The 16,730-nt window shown below is 41.3% G+C and overlaps 1 protein-coding gene across 15 annotated transcripts in view; it reads left to right on the top strand.

The window, feature by feature from the left end:
• Nucleotides 1–16,730, top strand: part of ZNF385C (zinc finger protein 385C) — a 526,232-nt gene that overhangs the window by 463,810 nt on the left and 45,692 nt on the right. For 8 of the 15 annotated variants that reach the window (XM_068263757.1, XM_068263755.1, XM_068263756.1 and 5 more), the window contains 4 exons: nucleotides 4,003–4,314; nucleotides 6,327–6,514; nucleotides 8,380–8,502; nucleotides 11,591–16,319. In XM_068263757.1, coding sequence (XP_068119858.1) covers nucleotides 4,003–4,314; nucleotides 6,327–6,514; nucleotides 8,380–8,502; nucleotides 11,591–11,815 — 848 coding nt within the window. In that variant the 3' untranslated portion in view covers nucleotides 11,816–16,319. Of the gene's footprint in view, nucleotides 1–4,002; nucleotides 4,315–6,326; nucleotides 6,515–8,379; nucleotides 8,503–11,590; nucleotides 16,320–16,730 lie in introns of those variants that run through there. The other 7 variants (XR_011025353.1, XR_011025355.1, XR_011025354.1 and 4 more) reach the window with 2 other exon arrangements.

The following is a 16,730-nucleotide window of genomic DNA, read 5'->3' as shown; positions in this document are numbered from 1 at the left end:
GCTCTGAGGAAGCCAGGAACAAAAAAAACAGTGAAGAGCCCCTAAATGTTATGGAAGCCCCAGCTATAGGATTTGGTAAAAAGCAGAGAGAAATCTTGCAAACATAGGGGACCCCCTCGACGACATTTACAAGCTCAAAATTCAGTCAACGTTGAAGGGTTGCAAGGAGGGTTTGCAGAGTCTCCATCTCCTCACAAAGCTCTATGACCACTCCTGACAGGTACGGCCCTCTTCAGACAACTCTTAGTATTACAGCAATCACATTACCACCCCCAGCCTTGACAGAAATGTTAAAGCCTTGGCAGAAATGTTAAAGCCTTGGCAGAAGTGTAAAAGGCCTCTTCCTCTATTTTCTGTAAGTTTCTAAAAGTGCTTAGAATTCTTCTTTGGATCTCTTTCTTGAACTGCTGGTTGATTGAAGCTTCTTCTTCTGTTGATTACAGTACAGCACCTCTTATGTTGATTGCAATCTTCTATGCCGATTGAAAAGCCACTGTCACCAGTCAATGCTTTTTGAGCTATTATGCTCAGCTTCTGTACCATCAGACGTTCCACCTAAATTTATAGACTCCAGCAAGTGATGAGGAGGCTGACCTACATCAGTCATGGTGGGAAATTGAAATAAGCCCCTTAGAATTTGAATTTCCAACTGAGATTATGTAGAAACAGCCATGTCACCCAGCCAAATCTATGAATATGGGCTGAGCCACCGGCAAAACAGTGAGTATCTGTAGAGCTCTGTGCCCACCAGCAGTCCTTGGAGACTTTCTTTCCCCACCACAAAGGCACTCCTTCTCCACTGCTATCAACCATATGTGCTAGTAAGTGGGGATCCTCACACTAACAAGCCTTTTTTGTGATTGTTATAGCTCCCAAAGCTGGAGGGACTAGCATAGCCCTGGAGAAGACCATCTTTGGTTTTTATTCTACTCATTGCTTTAGAATAATTGCAGCAACACAGTTCTTTCTGGGTGGGGAGAGACTACTTACATAGCCATTATTTCTGCAAGGAACCTGACGTGAGAGGAATACAGATGTTGCCATCTTCATTTCATTCTGTAATAAACAATGCCAGTTGGCAGTTGTCTGTGCTCTGCCTCTAATACCTTAAAGAGAAACTCCGACCAAGAATTGAACTTTATCCCAATTAGTAGCTGATACCCCCTTTTACATGAGAAATCTATTCCTTTTCACAAACAGACCATTAGGGGGAACTGTATGACTGATATTTTGGTGAAACCCCTCCCACAAGAAACTCTGAGGACCGTGGTACTTCTAGCAGTTTCCTGTCTGTGAACATTGTTGCATTGTGGGAAATAGCTGTTTGCAGCTGTTTCCACCTGCCAAAAAAAGCATGCAGCAGCTACATCATCTTTCAACAATAAAAATGTCACCATGTAATAAATGTCAGAATGTAAATCAGGGATTTAATAGATTTTACAATGGGCAAACACTGACTAAATCATTTATACATAATTATTGTAAAAATGAAGCACTTTTATTATTACATTATTTTCACTGGAGTTCCTCTTAAAAGCAAATCTGTAGTGATAAAAAAAAGTCTGATACTTTTCTATGGAGAGGGAAGACTCTGGATTCTATGGAGCCCTCCCTGCCCCCTCTTTCCGGTGCTGTCCTTCTGTGAAGTTGTCCTCAGAAGGGTTTGGGGGCACTTGAGGCCCTGACTGCTGCTGGTGACTGGTGGCTCCGTACTGTGGACAAGCATGCACAGTATGGAGCCACCATTCTTCAGGAGCACTCAGTGTGTAAGACTCCTGCAGTAAAAATCTACTATGTTTCAGTAAATAGTTTATATGAGGTCAGTTTATTTTACTATGGGCGTTCCTGTCACTGGCACAGAATGAGCATGCAGATCAGATGCTTAGAATCTGTTCTGACTCCACTGGATGCATGCTTGTTGCAGGTGTGTGAGTCAAAAGCAGAACAGCCAGGCAACTGGCATTGTTTATACAGGAGAGAAGATGGCATCCTCTGCATTCCTCTCACTTCAGGTTCCATTTAATCCCAGTTTTCACTGCTGGTAACCTGAGAGGTTGTATTTGTTATTTATGTACCCAGTTTTGGTTTGGGGCTTATTTGAGGCAAGGCTCTTGTTTACTTAGATAAATGTGTTCAACACATTCTGTTTATACTTCTCTGGTGGAAAGCTGATCTTATTTTTCCATGCCTACAGTGCTGTTTTCAGTGTATCATGGCTCCTGCTGCTGGAGTAGTTTTATGACCAGTAAGGAGGAATGTAGGTGCTCTAGCTGTGCAACTTTAACCCAGGATTTAACTTCATCCCAATCAGTTGTCGATACCCCCTTACCCACGAGAAATCTTTACCATTTCTCAAGTAGATCATCAGGGGGGTCTGTGTGGCCAATATTGTGGTTAAACCACTCCCACGGTGTGATGTTATTACAATGGTCCTGACAGTTTGCTGTCTGTGACTCTAATTACATTGTGAGAAATAAAAGATTTTTCCAACTGCCAAGCAAGCTGTATCTCCCTCTGTGCACAGAACTCTCAGTAAACGAACATTCCGTACAGATCACCTGGAACAACTAACGATGTTGCCACCAGTGATACATTTTATCCACTTCCCCTCCCCTGGGACAAGTAACTACGTCCCTGCAAAATGCCATAACTCTGTGCAGAGACGTAGCTACTACTTCCCTTCACGCCGCACATTCCTGCTCTCCCACCGTTGCAATAACCAGGACAAATGGGCAAATAAAATGTGTGGGTTTTAATTACGTTAGCATGTATTATTTTAAAACTATAATGGCCGAAATCTGGATAATAATGAATTTTTTTTCTTATTTTTCCTGTTAAAACAATTGTAGAATAAAATAATTCTTAGCAAAAAGTGCCCCCAAAGAAAGCCTAATTGGTGGCGAAAAAAACAAGATATAGATTGTTTTGTTGTGATAAGTAGTAATAAAGTTATAGGCGAATGAATGGACCGATCGCTGACAGGTGAAAATTGCTCTGGTTTTCTCAAGGATACCCGAAGTGACATGATGAGATAGACATGGGTATGTACAGTGCCAAGCACACAAATAACTATGCTGTGTTCCTTTCTTCTTTCTCTGCCTGAAAGAGTTAAATATCAGGTATGTAAGTGGCTGACTCAGTCCTGACTTAGACAGGAAGTGACTACAGTGTGACCCTCGCTGATCAGAAATTCCAACTATAAAACACTTTGCTAGCAGAAAATGGCTTCTGAGAGCAAGAAAGAGATAAAAAGGGACATTTTTTATCAGTGAGGGTCACACTGTAGTCACTTCCTGTCTGAGTCAGGACTGAGTCAGCGGCTTTCATACCTGATATATTCAACTCTTTCAGGCAGAGAGAGAAAAAAAAGGAACACAGCATAGTTATTTGTGTGCTAGGCACTGTACATACCCATGTCTATCTCATCATGTCACATCGGGTATCCTTTAAAGTGTAAATCAGGGAGAGGACAGATTTTACAATAGACAACCACTGACTAAATAATATATAAGTGAACAATAATCAATTTTATTTGTTTTGTTATTTTCACTACAGTTCCTTTTTAAGAAATGTACACATCTACAGTTTTACATTCCACAAAACTATCATTTGTGATGGCCTCAGATAAAAAACTTTAGTGTGAGCACAGGTGTCCTCCGATGTAGCTGACATCATCATTAGGGATCCATCATGCTGGATTACCATGGAGCAATGCTATTTATTCCTCTATTGTTGTCCCAGCAGTGGGCACTTCCCTCTCATCCCCCTCCCCTCTTTATAGAACAGAACCAGCTGCCCAGCAGATATTAAAGAAGTGTTTATCCAGTAATTGCTTAAAAACTGTCACCCTCAATGAACACAAAGAATTATTTCAGGCGACAGTTATTACAAGTGTGTACGTAGCTTTATTACAGTTCATGGTACAATCTTAGTCTATAGGCTTGTCGCAGTACAGTGTTGATCCTCCTCTGTAACTGAATGCTTCCCTTTTTACCTGTACAGATGCACAGCCTGAAATTACCAGACTTACTGAGCTGGACACAGAACCCATTTGCTGCACTCCGACCTCAGAACCTCAGAACACTGACCAGGAGGAGGCCTGTGCCTCCCCAGAGACCTCAGACACCTCTGCTGAGATAATGGATACCAGCTCTCCAGCTCCAGAGGAACCATACAGTCCAGAAAAAGGCTCTGAGGACAGTTGTGCTTCCACACAAGACAATGAGAAGAAACGGAAGAACAGAGAGCACTTATACTGCGCCACCTGCAAGGTCACTGTAAACTCCACCTCTCAGCTGGAGGCTCATAATGCTGGTACGTGATGGGGAAGAATTATATCACAAAGTCTTCATCAGAAGTTGGAGGAGATTTCTAAATCCTGTAACGATTGTCTTAAAGCCTAAATCAACCCAAAATTGAAAAAGACAAATTCACCCTCTGTTTTATTTGGCCATATTTAAATAGAAAAATAAAGTTTCTTTACAGGTTTGAAAAGCAACCTTACTATTATTATTGTTATTGATTTATAAAGCCGCAACATATTCTGTGGCGCTGGGAGTGAAGTGTAAACCACGAGTTAACCTTGTAGGTCACAACCCAATGAAAATGATAAAACATACATTTTAATGTCTTATAAAATCATAGAAAAAGATTTTGTCATTGAGCAGTCAAGACTACGACTACTGTATATAGTACTGGCCATTATATTAAGCTCTCGGCGGCTGCGGGGGGGGGGGGGGGGGGGGGTAGGTGTGGGGTTGGGCGCAGACCACCACCACAACCACATGACTCTCATACAAGCCGACCCCCCAACTTTTGACCCACTTTTGGGGGGTCAGAAATTCAGCTTGTATGCGAGTATATACGGTACATACGGTACTTACAGAGTTAAAAAAATGCAGGGCATGCATCTTTCAGTCTAACAGAGGCGGTGTATGCCTATGCGGTTAACCATTCAATTGCAGCATGTGTTTAGGGATGTGCAGCCTTTCCCCCACTGTTTCTTAAACCTTTAATTAATGCTTATTCCGAATACACTTTTTGTCTATTTTTATTTTCTTATTTTTTTTAAACCATCTTGGTGAAGATGTTAGCACTATAAACAAGCATGGGTAGAACTGTTTCTATCTGAATGCATTTTTTTAAGAGTACTTTTATGTGGTTGATGCTGCTGTTCTAAGCATGAGTGCAATGCTATTGCACTATTCATTTTATAACAAGTAGTCCTCTGTTGAATCCTTTTTTAAAGGATGAAACATGTCAGACGTTTTTCTTTCTGATGATGTTTTTATTGAGTTGAAATTTAAAAAAACTGGTTTCTCCTATAGGAGAAAACATGCAGAAGTGATGTACGATTCTTATTGGCTGGCCACAATCATGTAAATTTGTCTTCCTGTGTAGACTAAAACAGAAAGCAAAAGCGACACAAGATCACACAGAGTTGTCATCAAAATCCATGAAAATTTGGAAAGTCTCATAAGAGGTACCCTTCAGGGCCCTTTTGGGCCTACATTCTGGTTAAACTCTAGTCATGCAATTTTGAGCCTGGTACTGACATACAACCTGTACTATCTTGATGGCAAGCATGCCATCACATGTATGTGACCAGCTCATCCAAAACTTACTGACCGATTAGGTGTTCATGTGTCAGTTCTGCTTCTTCATTATTTTGCCCAATACATTTTTTTTTCCTGCTGAGGTCTTGGAAGCTACTTCCATGGGCAGAGCCGGGACAAGGTCCTCCAGCACCCAAGGCTGAGACACCAAAGTGCGCCCCTCCATCCCTGCCACCCCAGCCATCACACACTGATTGCTATTAGACTAAGAGGCGCCACAGGGCCCACAACCTCCCCAACACCTTAATATCTAGTTATCTGGCTTGCAGTCACTGCCATGTATCCCCTTTTCTTATTTTTTTCTGCTTCAAACACAATTAGGAATGACAGCTGAATGAATTCTGCGCCCCCTCCTACACTGCGCCCTGAGGCTGGAGCCTCTCCAGCCTATGCCTCGGCCCGGCCCTGTCCATGGGTTCCACTTCCTCATGTAGACGTGGGATCCTGGGAAATGTAGTCAAACATCTTTTATTGTTCCTACATCGTGTATCACATGGTCACACCTCACTGACAAAGCAGCAAGGTGGAAGAACGCAAACTGTACTGCAGTTCTCAGCATATTTGTCCCATAGAAAATGTATTCACTTATCCTTTTTGCTGTTAGAATAATGCTGGGCTTATAGTAATGGTGACATTAATTTTCCAGTACAATGCTCACAAGTTTCCATCAATAAATGAGTAATCCTTTTCACCTCCACTATTTCTATATAGGTGCGAAGCATAAATCCATCTTAGAGGGGCAGAGCACTCACCCAAGGAGGAGCAGAGGCAAGGCATTGGGCCGTGCTACCCGGAAACCCAAAAGAATTGGCAACAAGACCAGCATTGGCATCCAGAATAAAGCCTTCAACTGCCCAGTGTGTGAGATTCATGTCAACTCTGAGACGCAACTCAAACAGGTGACTGATCCATGTGCCAGGAACAAATAAAACATTATATCATAAGGATTGTAAAGAGGGTGGAGTAATCAGTAAAAAAAAGACAAATCAACAGCCCTTGATAGTGTAGTATATTTGAGAATATAGTTATATGAGTATAACAAAGGATATGTACTCACAAAGGTGGGTTACCGCTTAGGCAACCTCTGTATAAGCAGGTGGGGAGATTACATCCGACTCCACTTGGGTAAAAGTCGCTCTCTGTAGACCAGAAAGAAGGCGGGTTAGCGCCCCTCCACCAAGGGTGGACTAAGTTTGCAAGAAGAGTTATTTAACAGAGACACCAGTGTAGAATAAAATATTTAAAATCAGTTTAAGAAGGGAGGTAGTGGCGGACTTACCTCCTCAGAAGATGAAACAGTCAGCATATGAGCAAAATTCACTTTATTCGTGACTCCAAATATTGTAACATGTTTCATGAGTCGAAGCCCGCTTCCTCATGCTATTAGAGGAGCACTGTAGTTGGTTGTAATTGTAATGAAGTTAGAATGCGTAAATCATTGCTGTGCCATAGCCATACACAATTGTTCACAACTCTATTCATTACTAAGTTCTTTTTATAATCCTTTGGATGCATCATGGTTAAAGATGTATATGTTAATTGCACTTTTTTAAGTTTACTTTTAATATACTCACCTTAAAATGCTCCCCTCATCCCCTTTGCCTCCCTGGTTGGCCTTCAATACCAGGTAGCAGTAGATGCTTATTTTCATGAAGGGGGCATTCAACACCTAGAGCTGCTCATACATGTGATGCAGCTGCACAATTTAGCCACTAGAGAGCACTTTATGACTTCCCATTCATGCTTATGGAGAAGCTGTACACAAAGAAGCCCTGATGCCAAAGATAGAAGTCCCAGCATTTGTAAATGTTCAGAGCATATCCTGGCTGCTACTGTATGTGTGGTTTGGCCCCTGATCCTAGAGTGGAATGTCACTGACAGTCATTACAGAGAGGGAAAGCATAGGCTTATGATGAGGGTAATGTGCTGTAAGAACACCTATGTTTACTATTGTTCCCTTGTTTATTTGGCATATTACCACTGAATACAAGACAAACAGATTATCTGGCCATGCCTTCAACCAGTGATCAGATTTTTTTTTCTTAGCTGCTGCAGGCACAAGAGAAAAGAATATGTTATGTCTCTTCATTCAAGGTCATTCACTATGACAGTGTCAGATTGCAAAAGTGGATGGATACAGTCATAGTTTCTACTTTGAAATAGATGGTGAATAATAGATTTACGATGTCTCCAGGAGGTCCAATTCAGAAAGAGAGGCTCATGTATGGTGTGAATGCAGCAGTTCTTGAGGACTTTTGTAGCTATGTATGACAAGAAATATATGATATAATGAATTCTATGTGAAGTACAGCTAAGAAATACAACATTATTAACAAAGAAAAGATTCATATTGTTTTCCAGTACAGGAAGAGTTAAAAAACTTCAGTTTTTATCTATGCAAAAGAGCTATTGGACCCACAGTCCTGTTTTCTGAAGCACTTAATCGGCCAAGAAACCGTGAGACAGCTTGAGATAAGGTTTTACTGCAGGAAAGTTCAAAGGGTCATTACTTCTGCTTTGTTTTATAGCTTAAAAACTGTGTGGTTTTAAAACTGCAACTGTGACAGTATGGTGCAATGTTATTAAAAAGCTGCTTCAGATCGCTTGACCAAGTCTCATATTACCAGGATTTTTCACAGCAGAAACTTTGTTTCACAGAAAAATCAAATAGTATGTTTAGATTCTAGTGCATATACTGACATCAAATATATTACTTTCTTTACTTGTGTTATAATAATACATTGTGACGGTATTCATGTTATAGAAATCTGTAATTCTCTTGTATCAGCACATGAACAGCAGAAGACACAAAGACAGACTGGCCGGAAAACCTCCAAAGCCCAAATACAGTCCATTCAGCAAACTGCAGAAAAATGCTGCTCTGGCGGTGAGTGCAGATGTGCAGTTATAGAGCAATTCCCATGGATATGATAATGTGGTGACTCACTTAGTTTACATGTGGTATCCTGACCCAGGTTACTCCAGCTAAATACACACATGACAATTGTCACCCTGTCAGGGACTTAGAAACGATCCCTTGAGCGCCAGTTTAGGGCACGGTGCTGTATAGATGCATCGCTAGCTTTCAAGCATTGAAAGTGGGTGGGGGGCAGGAAGACCATTGGCACATGACGGAGTGAATTCCTACTGGTGGGGGGAGCATAGTTACCACTGCGATCAGTTCTGATTGTGTGTCAGGGGTCGCTAAAGATCTGGCATGACCGATCCTTAACGACTCCCAAGCAGGATTGATCGGTAGCCGCAGTACACATGCAACAATTGTTGGCTGAACCAAGGCCATTTTAGCCAATGATTATCACAGGTGTATACTTATCTTAATCTTTAGCATGTAGAAGAACTGATATTAGTATACACATCAATGTGTTGGAATGGTAGGGGATTCCAGCTTATTGCTACATAGAAAGCAAAAGGCAGTTTCAACTGGACATTGCCTTTTATTTTCTAATGTAGAAGGCATCTCATTGCAAACCCAAATGATGCATTCAGTTCAATTAAGGTAAAGGAATACCAGACAATTATAGAATATGGATATTTGACTTACTTAAAGCGGTTTAACACCCAGCATTACAACTTTGCTTTAAAAGATTGCTTACAGCTTACAAACTATTATGCCAGATTTTTTTTTAAGCAGAAATTCACTGAATGGGTTAAACATGACATTTTAGTGTTGGATTTAACTAGGAATCCGCATCCGTTCTTATCTTTTAGTTACAAATGTATCTTTATTTGGAATACAAATAGACCTTTGAAAAGTCTGCCGGGGAGCAGTGTTTGTTTGTTACATTGTAGATAGATACATTCGTAACTAAACAAGCAAGCACGGAGGAGAATTTCTAGCTAAATGCAGCACTAAAGTAAAATGTCATGTTTAATCCATTCAGTGAATTTCTGCTAAAAAAAAAAATCTGGCATAATAGTTTATAAGCTGTAAGCAATCTTTTAAAGCAAAGTTGAAATGCTGGGTGTTAGACCACTTTAAGACATCAAATGGGGAAAAAAAAGGCATACACTATAAAGGACTATACCCATGGTGCGATATTTGCAGCAATGTTACCTGACATTGGGCTACATCGGCTGCGATCGCATATCGTCATGCAACGGACACAGTAGATCGGATCTTTAAGATCCCTGACGACTCCGCAAAAAATATCGCAATCACTTACTTCCCGTTGACGCCCGTCGTGAAACGCCACATGACGTAGCGAGCAGGAAGAGGCGTCGCCTGATGACCGTCGTCAAGGGGACGTCACTGAACCCATAGCTTACATTTTTAATACAGTAGATTCTATGTAAACATCAAATCTAACAAAAATCAATTAAAAAAAGACGCCCTCCCCATCAATGTCCAATCAATGTCCAATAGCTTGTTACATGGTACATTGTGGTACTTTGTTACATGGTACATTCATTAGTAAGCCTTTTCTGTGTGAGATTACGTGTGTAGGTGGATGCAGGGAGGAGGAGGAGCACCACCAGCAGCAGCACAAGAATAATGCTAGGTACACACCGTATGTTTTTTCTGCAGATGGTTTAATAGATAAATTCTGTCACGTCCGATATTGTTTCTGATCGTTTTTTCTGGTCGATTTCTCATAGAAGTGAATGAAAATTGATCAGAAAAGATAAGAGAATCAAGCAGAGAATCAATTGGACGGAAAATCAACTAAAAAAAATGCATTGTGTGTACCTAGCATAAGACTCCATTGCTTTGTACTGCAGTGAGCACTACAAAGCTTGCAGCTGCAGTGAGGAGAGGGATATCAGATACAATCTCTAATGATACAAGGTGGTAATTGATGAATATTATGTAGACATCAATTATTTAACTGTTATTTTTTTTGTGTGTGCCTTTTTGAAACCAAAAAAATGCACACAGTTATAACGTCTTCTATATGTATGCCTAGATTAAAGCTATTTGGGAGTTGTTATGGTATTTTAGTTTAGTTTATATTGCTAAAGATGTGACTTGTTATAAATGTACGTTTAGGGGTGGGTGTTGTAGCCTGAGATAGTTTGAATTCTGTGTGTTTTGGTTTTGTGTACATGGGATTTTTCATGCCACTGTGAATCACATACATACAACAACCAGTGCCTCATAAACATCCTTACTCACAGTTTTAGCAAAAAATCACACTTCATTGATAGGGGGTCAAAAACATACACACTACCACATGTGTGGGGTCCTTTACATGACTGCAAAACAGCAGAGTCCTCTCCATATCCTGGATCGTGCAAGCTGGTATTGTTTAGCTGGTGGAGCCACACACTCCATTCTCACAGTACCAGCTGGTATGGGGAAGAGGGGAAACTGTTTGTTTTTTTTTAAAATAGAGCCAAAAGCACAATTTTGAAATGAGTGATGTGGGTATTTTCACTTGGGCAATGTTTCATCTTCCTCATTTTTGATATGCAACATTGCCACCCCACATCTATAAACACTAACTGAATAAGAGGGAAAGAATTCAGGCTGGAATTCAGACAAAAGTCCCCCCACATTTTTCTAACTCTGCTAGTCTAGTCAATTAGCAGCTTTCATAGAGTTATCTCGTTTGAGAAGTGCACTGCTTTTGACCTCAAGAGAACTCATTGTGCTGTAAATTCTTGGAATGCTTTGATGTTAGCAGAAATATAGAAACTGAAAGCAGAAGTCCTGTGTTATTGTCTCATTCTGTCCCCTAGTTGCCATAAAGTACACCTTATAGCAGTACTAATTAGAACCAAGGAAATGCAAAAAATAAGAAATAAAAAATGTGCTAAAATAAATTGGCCTGGAGTACTTGCAAGCCTCTGAATAGATCGGCTGCTAAATGGTAATGGACACCAGCACCAACTGTCTACCCACTGTCTATGGAAATTGTAGGGGAAGCAGGGTAGGCAAATGCATGGACATTGACAAATATAGCTATTGTGCTATTGTTAGTTTGGTTGTGAATAATATTGTTTTATTTTTACAGACAAGGCTGGCTCTACACAAACATCTGACTAAGACTTTGGCTGCCCGCTTTCTTCCAAGCCCTCTGACGCCGACAGCCGTGTGCACACTACCCGGCCCTCTCGCTTTGCGTCCTGCCACGGCCGCTGCCCTCTTCCAGACCCCTTTTCTGGGACCAGCTCTTTTCCGGAGTCCACCTCCTGCTATTCGGCCTTCTCCAACACCCATAATGTTTGCTCCATATTAGCCTGGGCCATACGCTATAGGACTATGGAGGAACTAGTACAGAGGTGAAACTGTAACGGCCGCAATGCTGCCTCCACCAGGGGGTGCTAAATTCTATATAATTGTCGCTTCGCTCATGACCCAAAGCACATTTGCCACCTTGACCATTGGAGCTAGCTTTCCAAGCCATAAAGCCAACAGACTAGGATGGACAGCCATAGTTGCTCATGTCAAACTGCTTGTGTAGATGGTGGCAGAAGAAGTGGGTCTCCATATTTCACCAGAGCCAGGAGGCAACGACTAGGGAAAAAAGATCCCTTTGTTCTATGATGGTGGGGAACTGATAGCAATAAATTGATTTGGAGGATATGGCTTGGATATTATAAATATGAAATAAGCTGGAAGTAACAAAACATAATAATAATCAAGATCCCTATTGTAATGGATAATTCTGTCCCAGCAATTATTCCACTTTAAACAGGATTATTGGTAACTTGCTGTGCACAAAGCATGCTGCTTGGTTGTACCCATATGTCGTAAAGAGAGGTGCCTTCATGTGAAGCAAATGCCTAGATGTGGTAGGGGAACTCCTCACTAAATGAAAGGCATTCTGGGATTGAGGTAATCAAGCAATTGGTAAACTAGAAAAAAAGTGTTTAAAAAGAATATGGATGTAACACACACTGGGGATTGATGGAGCTCATCACAGCTTGAGCATGCTAGGATTCTTATAGCATTTGTTCTGTGCTATTTTTTAAAGGATCAGACCCCTCCTGCCCTCTCTATAAGGTCAGATGTCTCCTGCTGTCTCATTGCATCCATGCAGAGTATTTGTTTTAAACTATTAAGAAATGGAGCAAACAGACCAAGTTGGGTTGATATGTAAAATAATTAGTGACCATTAAATCATCCACTCATTTCTCAGATCACTTGGGGACTTCAACTTCCTTGATCCAGTTCCTGCATCTTTACCCATCTACGTTGTGCTCACGCTACCCTTGGGGTGTTCCAACTTATATTTTATTTCTACATAAACTAATGTAAAGGAAAACCCATTATACATAGTGTGTCTGGCTGATAACACCTAAAGGTAAAATTGTTGACCTGGGATCTCAGCTATTGGGTGGTTTTAGTCAGTCTGATCTACGTCTAGTTTAAAGGCCACCAGATGTTTTGAATTTAATGGATAGCGCATTCAATATATGCATTGAATCTACCAAAAATATTTCAAAACAAGGGTATATGTGATCAATATTACATTCAATATTAATTGTATGTTACATCTTTCCGTTGATGTCTGATGGAGTAGTGCATGGTGGTTTCCAAGTAAATAATCAGTATCAGTCAGATACTGATTGTTTATCTGATCAAATGCCCATGTGATAATCAGTGGTAGGCTAAATTCTGGTACCCAGCTGCTAAAAACAATTGTTCAAGTCCAGCTTCAGGAGAAATATTGTAGTTTTGATGTGGAAAGGGGTTAGAACTTCTTTTAGGGGTTTTGCTGCTTTGTTCCTATAGAGATTTATTTATTATGGTCCTTGGTGGTAGGAAATGAGTTAATACAAACTTGACAGAGGTTCTAGCTCTCCCCTACACCATCAAATTGTTTTATTTGTTGTGGTTTGATGGAGAGATTTACCGTCTTTCTGATAAGACATTAATTCCAAAAGAGCGTCTTCCCCATTTCCACATTTTACTCTTTTGGAGACAAACTTTGATATTTGAGACTTATTGTTACAAGTGGTGATCAGTGTTGAGCTCCTAAATATACAAATTCCCATTCAACAGTTAGTGAAAATTTGCATCAGCAGAATCACATTTCCATATCTAACTGTGTACAGCTTTCTTTCTTGTTATATGGGAATTTGCATATTCTGAGAATTTGTAGCTCTTCATTGGCAGTTTTGAGCAAGAAATTTTCAGGCAATGCAATTTTCCACTGACTTCAAAGGGGAAAGAGAACTGATCCTGGGTAATTAACCAGAAGCTGGAGGCTGTGATGGAAACAGTCCTTCCCAGTGTAAGTGGACATTTGCACGTTGGAAGAATGTTTTCCCCATCACTACTACTATGGATAGACATCTAAGAGTCCATCCATCTTCATCCTATTCGACCAGTACATTGGTTTCCCTTATGGAGTATGGTGTTTGGTTTCTCAGGATCCCTGACTGTCAGCAGTATGAGCTGCTGTTGCCACACTCTCTCTGAGACCTCAGTTACGTTGATGATGTATACCGTATATCTGGGAATTGAAGAAGTCTGTTTAGTGGGGACTGATAGCTACCTCTGCAGTGTGAAGGTTACAGGGCCGGAGCCCAAGATGTGTGCAATATAGAAGAAGTAAAGTATATGCACTAGCAACCGATACATTTTCCATATAAGTAAAGCATTATTTCATGTCTAGATGCCATCTACAGAACTGTTGATGAGTTTAGTTTAGTTACTTAGTTTGGAGAGAAATTTACATAAAGAAAAAAAATATCTATTGAACTTTTGCAGAGAACACTGAATATCACACCAGAGTTTTATACCATAGCCAGATTATAATAAAAAAAATATATATATAAAATTCTAACACTAGGCTTTCTAGAATAAGCATGTAGAAATAGCAATGTCCCAAAATAGAAAATGCCATAGTTGCAGTCATCCTTGTTTTAGGTATAAATGAAATATAATTATATTAATAATAAAAGTCCCTAGTGTATTAGGCGATACCTAGCAAACGGCATCATGCATAATACCTGCCAGAAAATGGTCAGCTGAAATCTGATTGGCTGCTACAGCAACATTGATACCTCCCTGCAAGTATAGCCTCTTTAATCTGCAGATTTGTACAAAGAACAACTTACGCTTATAGCAGTTTAGTAACTTATGTAAGACGAGTTTGCTTTTACTAGCTTAGATACCGGGAACGAACAGCAAGCATTAATGGCCTGTACAAAACAGAGGCAGGCATTGTAGGAGCTGAACCAGTACTCAGGAGAATGCAGCCTATAAATTGCCTCCGAATAATTGGTATGTCTGATTATAAGAGAACTGGCTACATTGTTATATTAGGAAACCATAGAAGAGTAGAGTGCATTAGTGTAGGTGGAGCTACGTATAAGAATAAGGGATTATGGGAAAGAGGTGACAACTGTTGTGGAGCAGCAACTCAATCCCAGGGAAAGAAACGTACTATAGCTTTTGATAATGTGGATAAAAAAAACAATGACCTGTTACTGCCATCTGTGCCCCCTGTGTAGATATTTCCTGTAACTTCCCATCTCTGGGGCTGCCATGGCGATCTATGGTTTTAATATGAAGCTCCGTGCTCTAAGGCTCCTCTCAAACTGGGCCCGTTGTGTTCTTTTGCAACAGACAATATAATCAATTATATTTCTGTGGTTCCTGTATGTGCTGCATTGCATTCCTACTGCATAATGTGACATTTTGCCATGTATCCCAACGTACTGTGCATAGTGTGAAAGGACTCTTAGTGTTTGAAAAGTCTTTATGTGCTTACGCCTATGGGTGCTTGAAGAGTATTGAAATATGGTTCTGGTCAGTAGTGCAATGCGCTTACATTTTTAATTTCACTGCTTTTTAAAATACAAACATAAGAATCTCAGTATGTCCAGTGTAGGCTGTTATTCTGGGAACACTGTAAAAACAGCGCTGGAGATTTGGGCACAGCCAGCGCCGCCATAGGCCGTAATAGGAATTACAGCTATAGCAGCGCTCAGTGAGTAATTTGGGTGCTGTCAAAAGACGGAGCACAAGGTACTATAAAAACACTGTAATTCAGCCACCAGCAATAGCTGGCAGCTGAATTACATCTTTCCCCACCATCCACAGCGACCTGGGGGGGGAATAGTAATTAGCCGCCTGGACTTTTGCAGGAGCAGGGTAAGCCGTTTATTGGCTTCATTCTGCGCCCGGCGGCTTAATCATATGTATGCGCTACTCTGTGCCTACAGTAATAGTAAAGCCTGTACAAAGTGTGCTGATACCTGTTATTCTCACAGCATTGTGAGTACCCCCCCCCCCCCCTCCTTTCCTTGTAAATTGTCTCTCTTCCCTCCTTACAATCCTTGTGCCGATATTAGCAGCACTTCAGCAAACACTGAGTATGGGATTAGTAATGAGTCATTTTTGTAATGTTAACAAAAGGCTTGTCCTGCTTGTATTTTAAACCAGCTATATCAGGGAAGCAAGTACTGTACATTGAATTATGCATCAGAGACGTAAGTTATGCAAAATACAATTAAACACAAATAAGTACACTAACACTTTGATTAACCCTCCTGGCGGTATGAAAAATTCCGCCAGGAGGCAGCGCGGCAGTTTTTTTTTTTTTAAATCATGTAGCGAGCCCAGGGCTCGCTACATGATAGCCGCTGCTCAGCGGCATCCCCCCGCCCTCTTCGATCGCCTTCGGCGATCTCCGATGAGGAAATCCCGTTCAAAGAACGGGATTTCCTGGAGGGCTTCCCCCGTCGCCATGGCGACGGGGCGGGATGACGTCAGCGACGTCGTGACATCATTGGGAGTCCCGATCCACCCCTCTGCGCTGCCTGGCACTGATTGGCCAGGCAGCGCACGGGGTCTGGAGGGGGGGGGCCCGCGCGCCGCAACGGATAGCGGCGATCGGGCGCGGGGCGGCGGGGTTACTGCCAGGAAGGTTAAACCAGTTTCCAGTATTTAAGGTGCCCATACATCTAGCGATGATGAACAGATTCAACCGAGACAAATCTCTCTCTAATTGAACTTGATTAGAGAGAGATCTGTTGGCTGCCCATACACCGCAGGCAGATTCCTGATCAATGTCATGCTGAAATTGGTTTGGAATCGGCCCTGTGTGCCGCCTCCCCCTCAATCTGTCTTCTGCTGGCCCCGGGTGCACTCTTCGCTCCATTACACACACCCCATGTGGCTGCTGGCATATATGTGGT

The sequence above is a fragment of the Hyperolius riggenbachi genome, chromosome 12 (genome assembly GCF_040937935.1).
Source record: "Hyperolius riggenbachi isolate aHypRig1 chromosome 12, aHypRig1.pri, whole genome shotgun sequence".
NCBI classification, from domain to species: Eukaryota; Metazoa; Chordata; class Amphibia; order Anura; family Hyperoliidae; genus Hyperolius; species Hyperolius riggenbachi.
The sequence above is the reverse complement of the archived record's forward strand: the minus strand, read 5'-3'. Positions and strand labels throughout refer to the sequence as shown.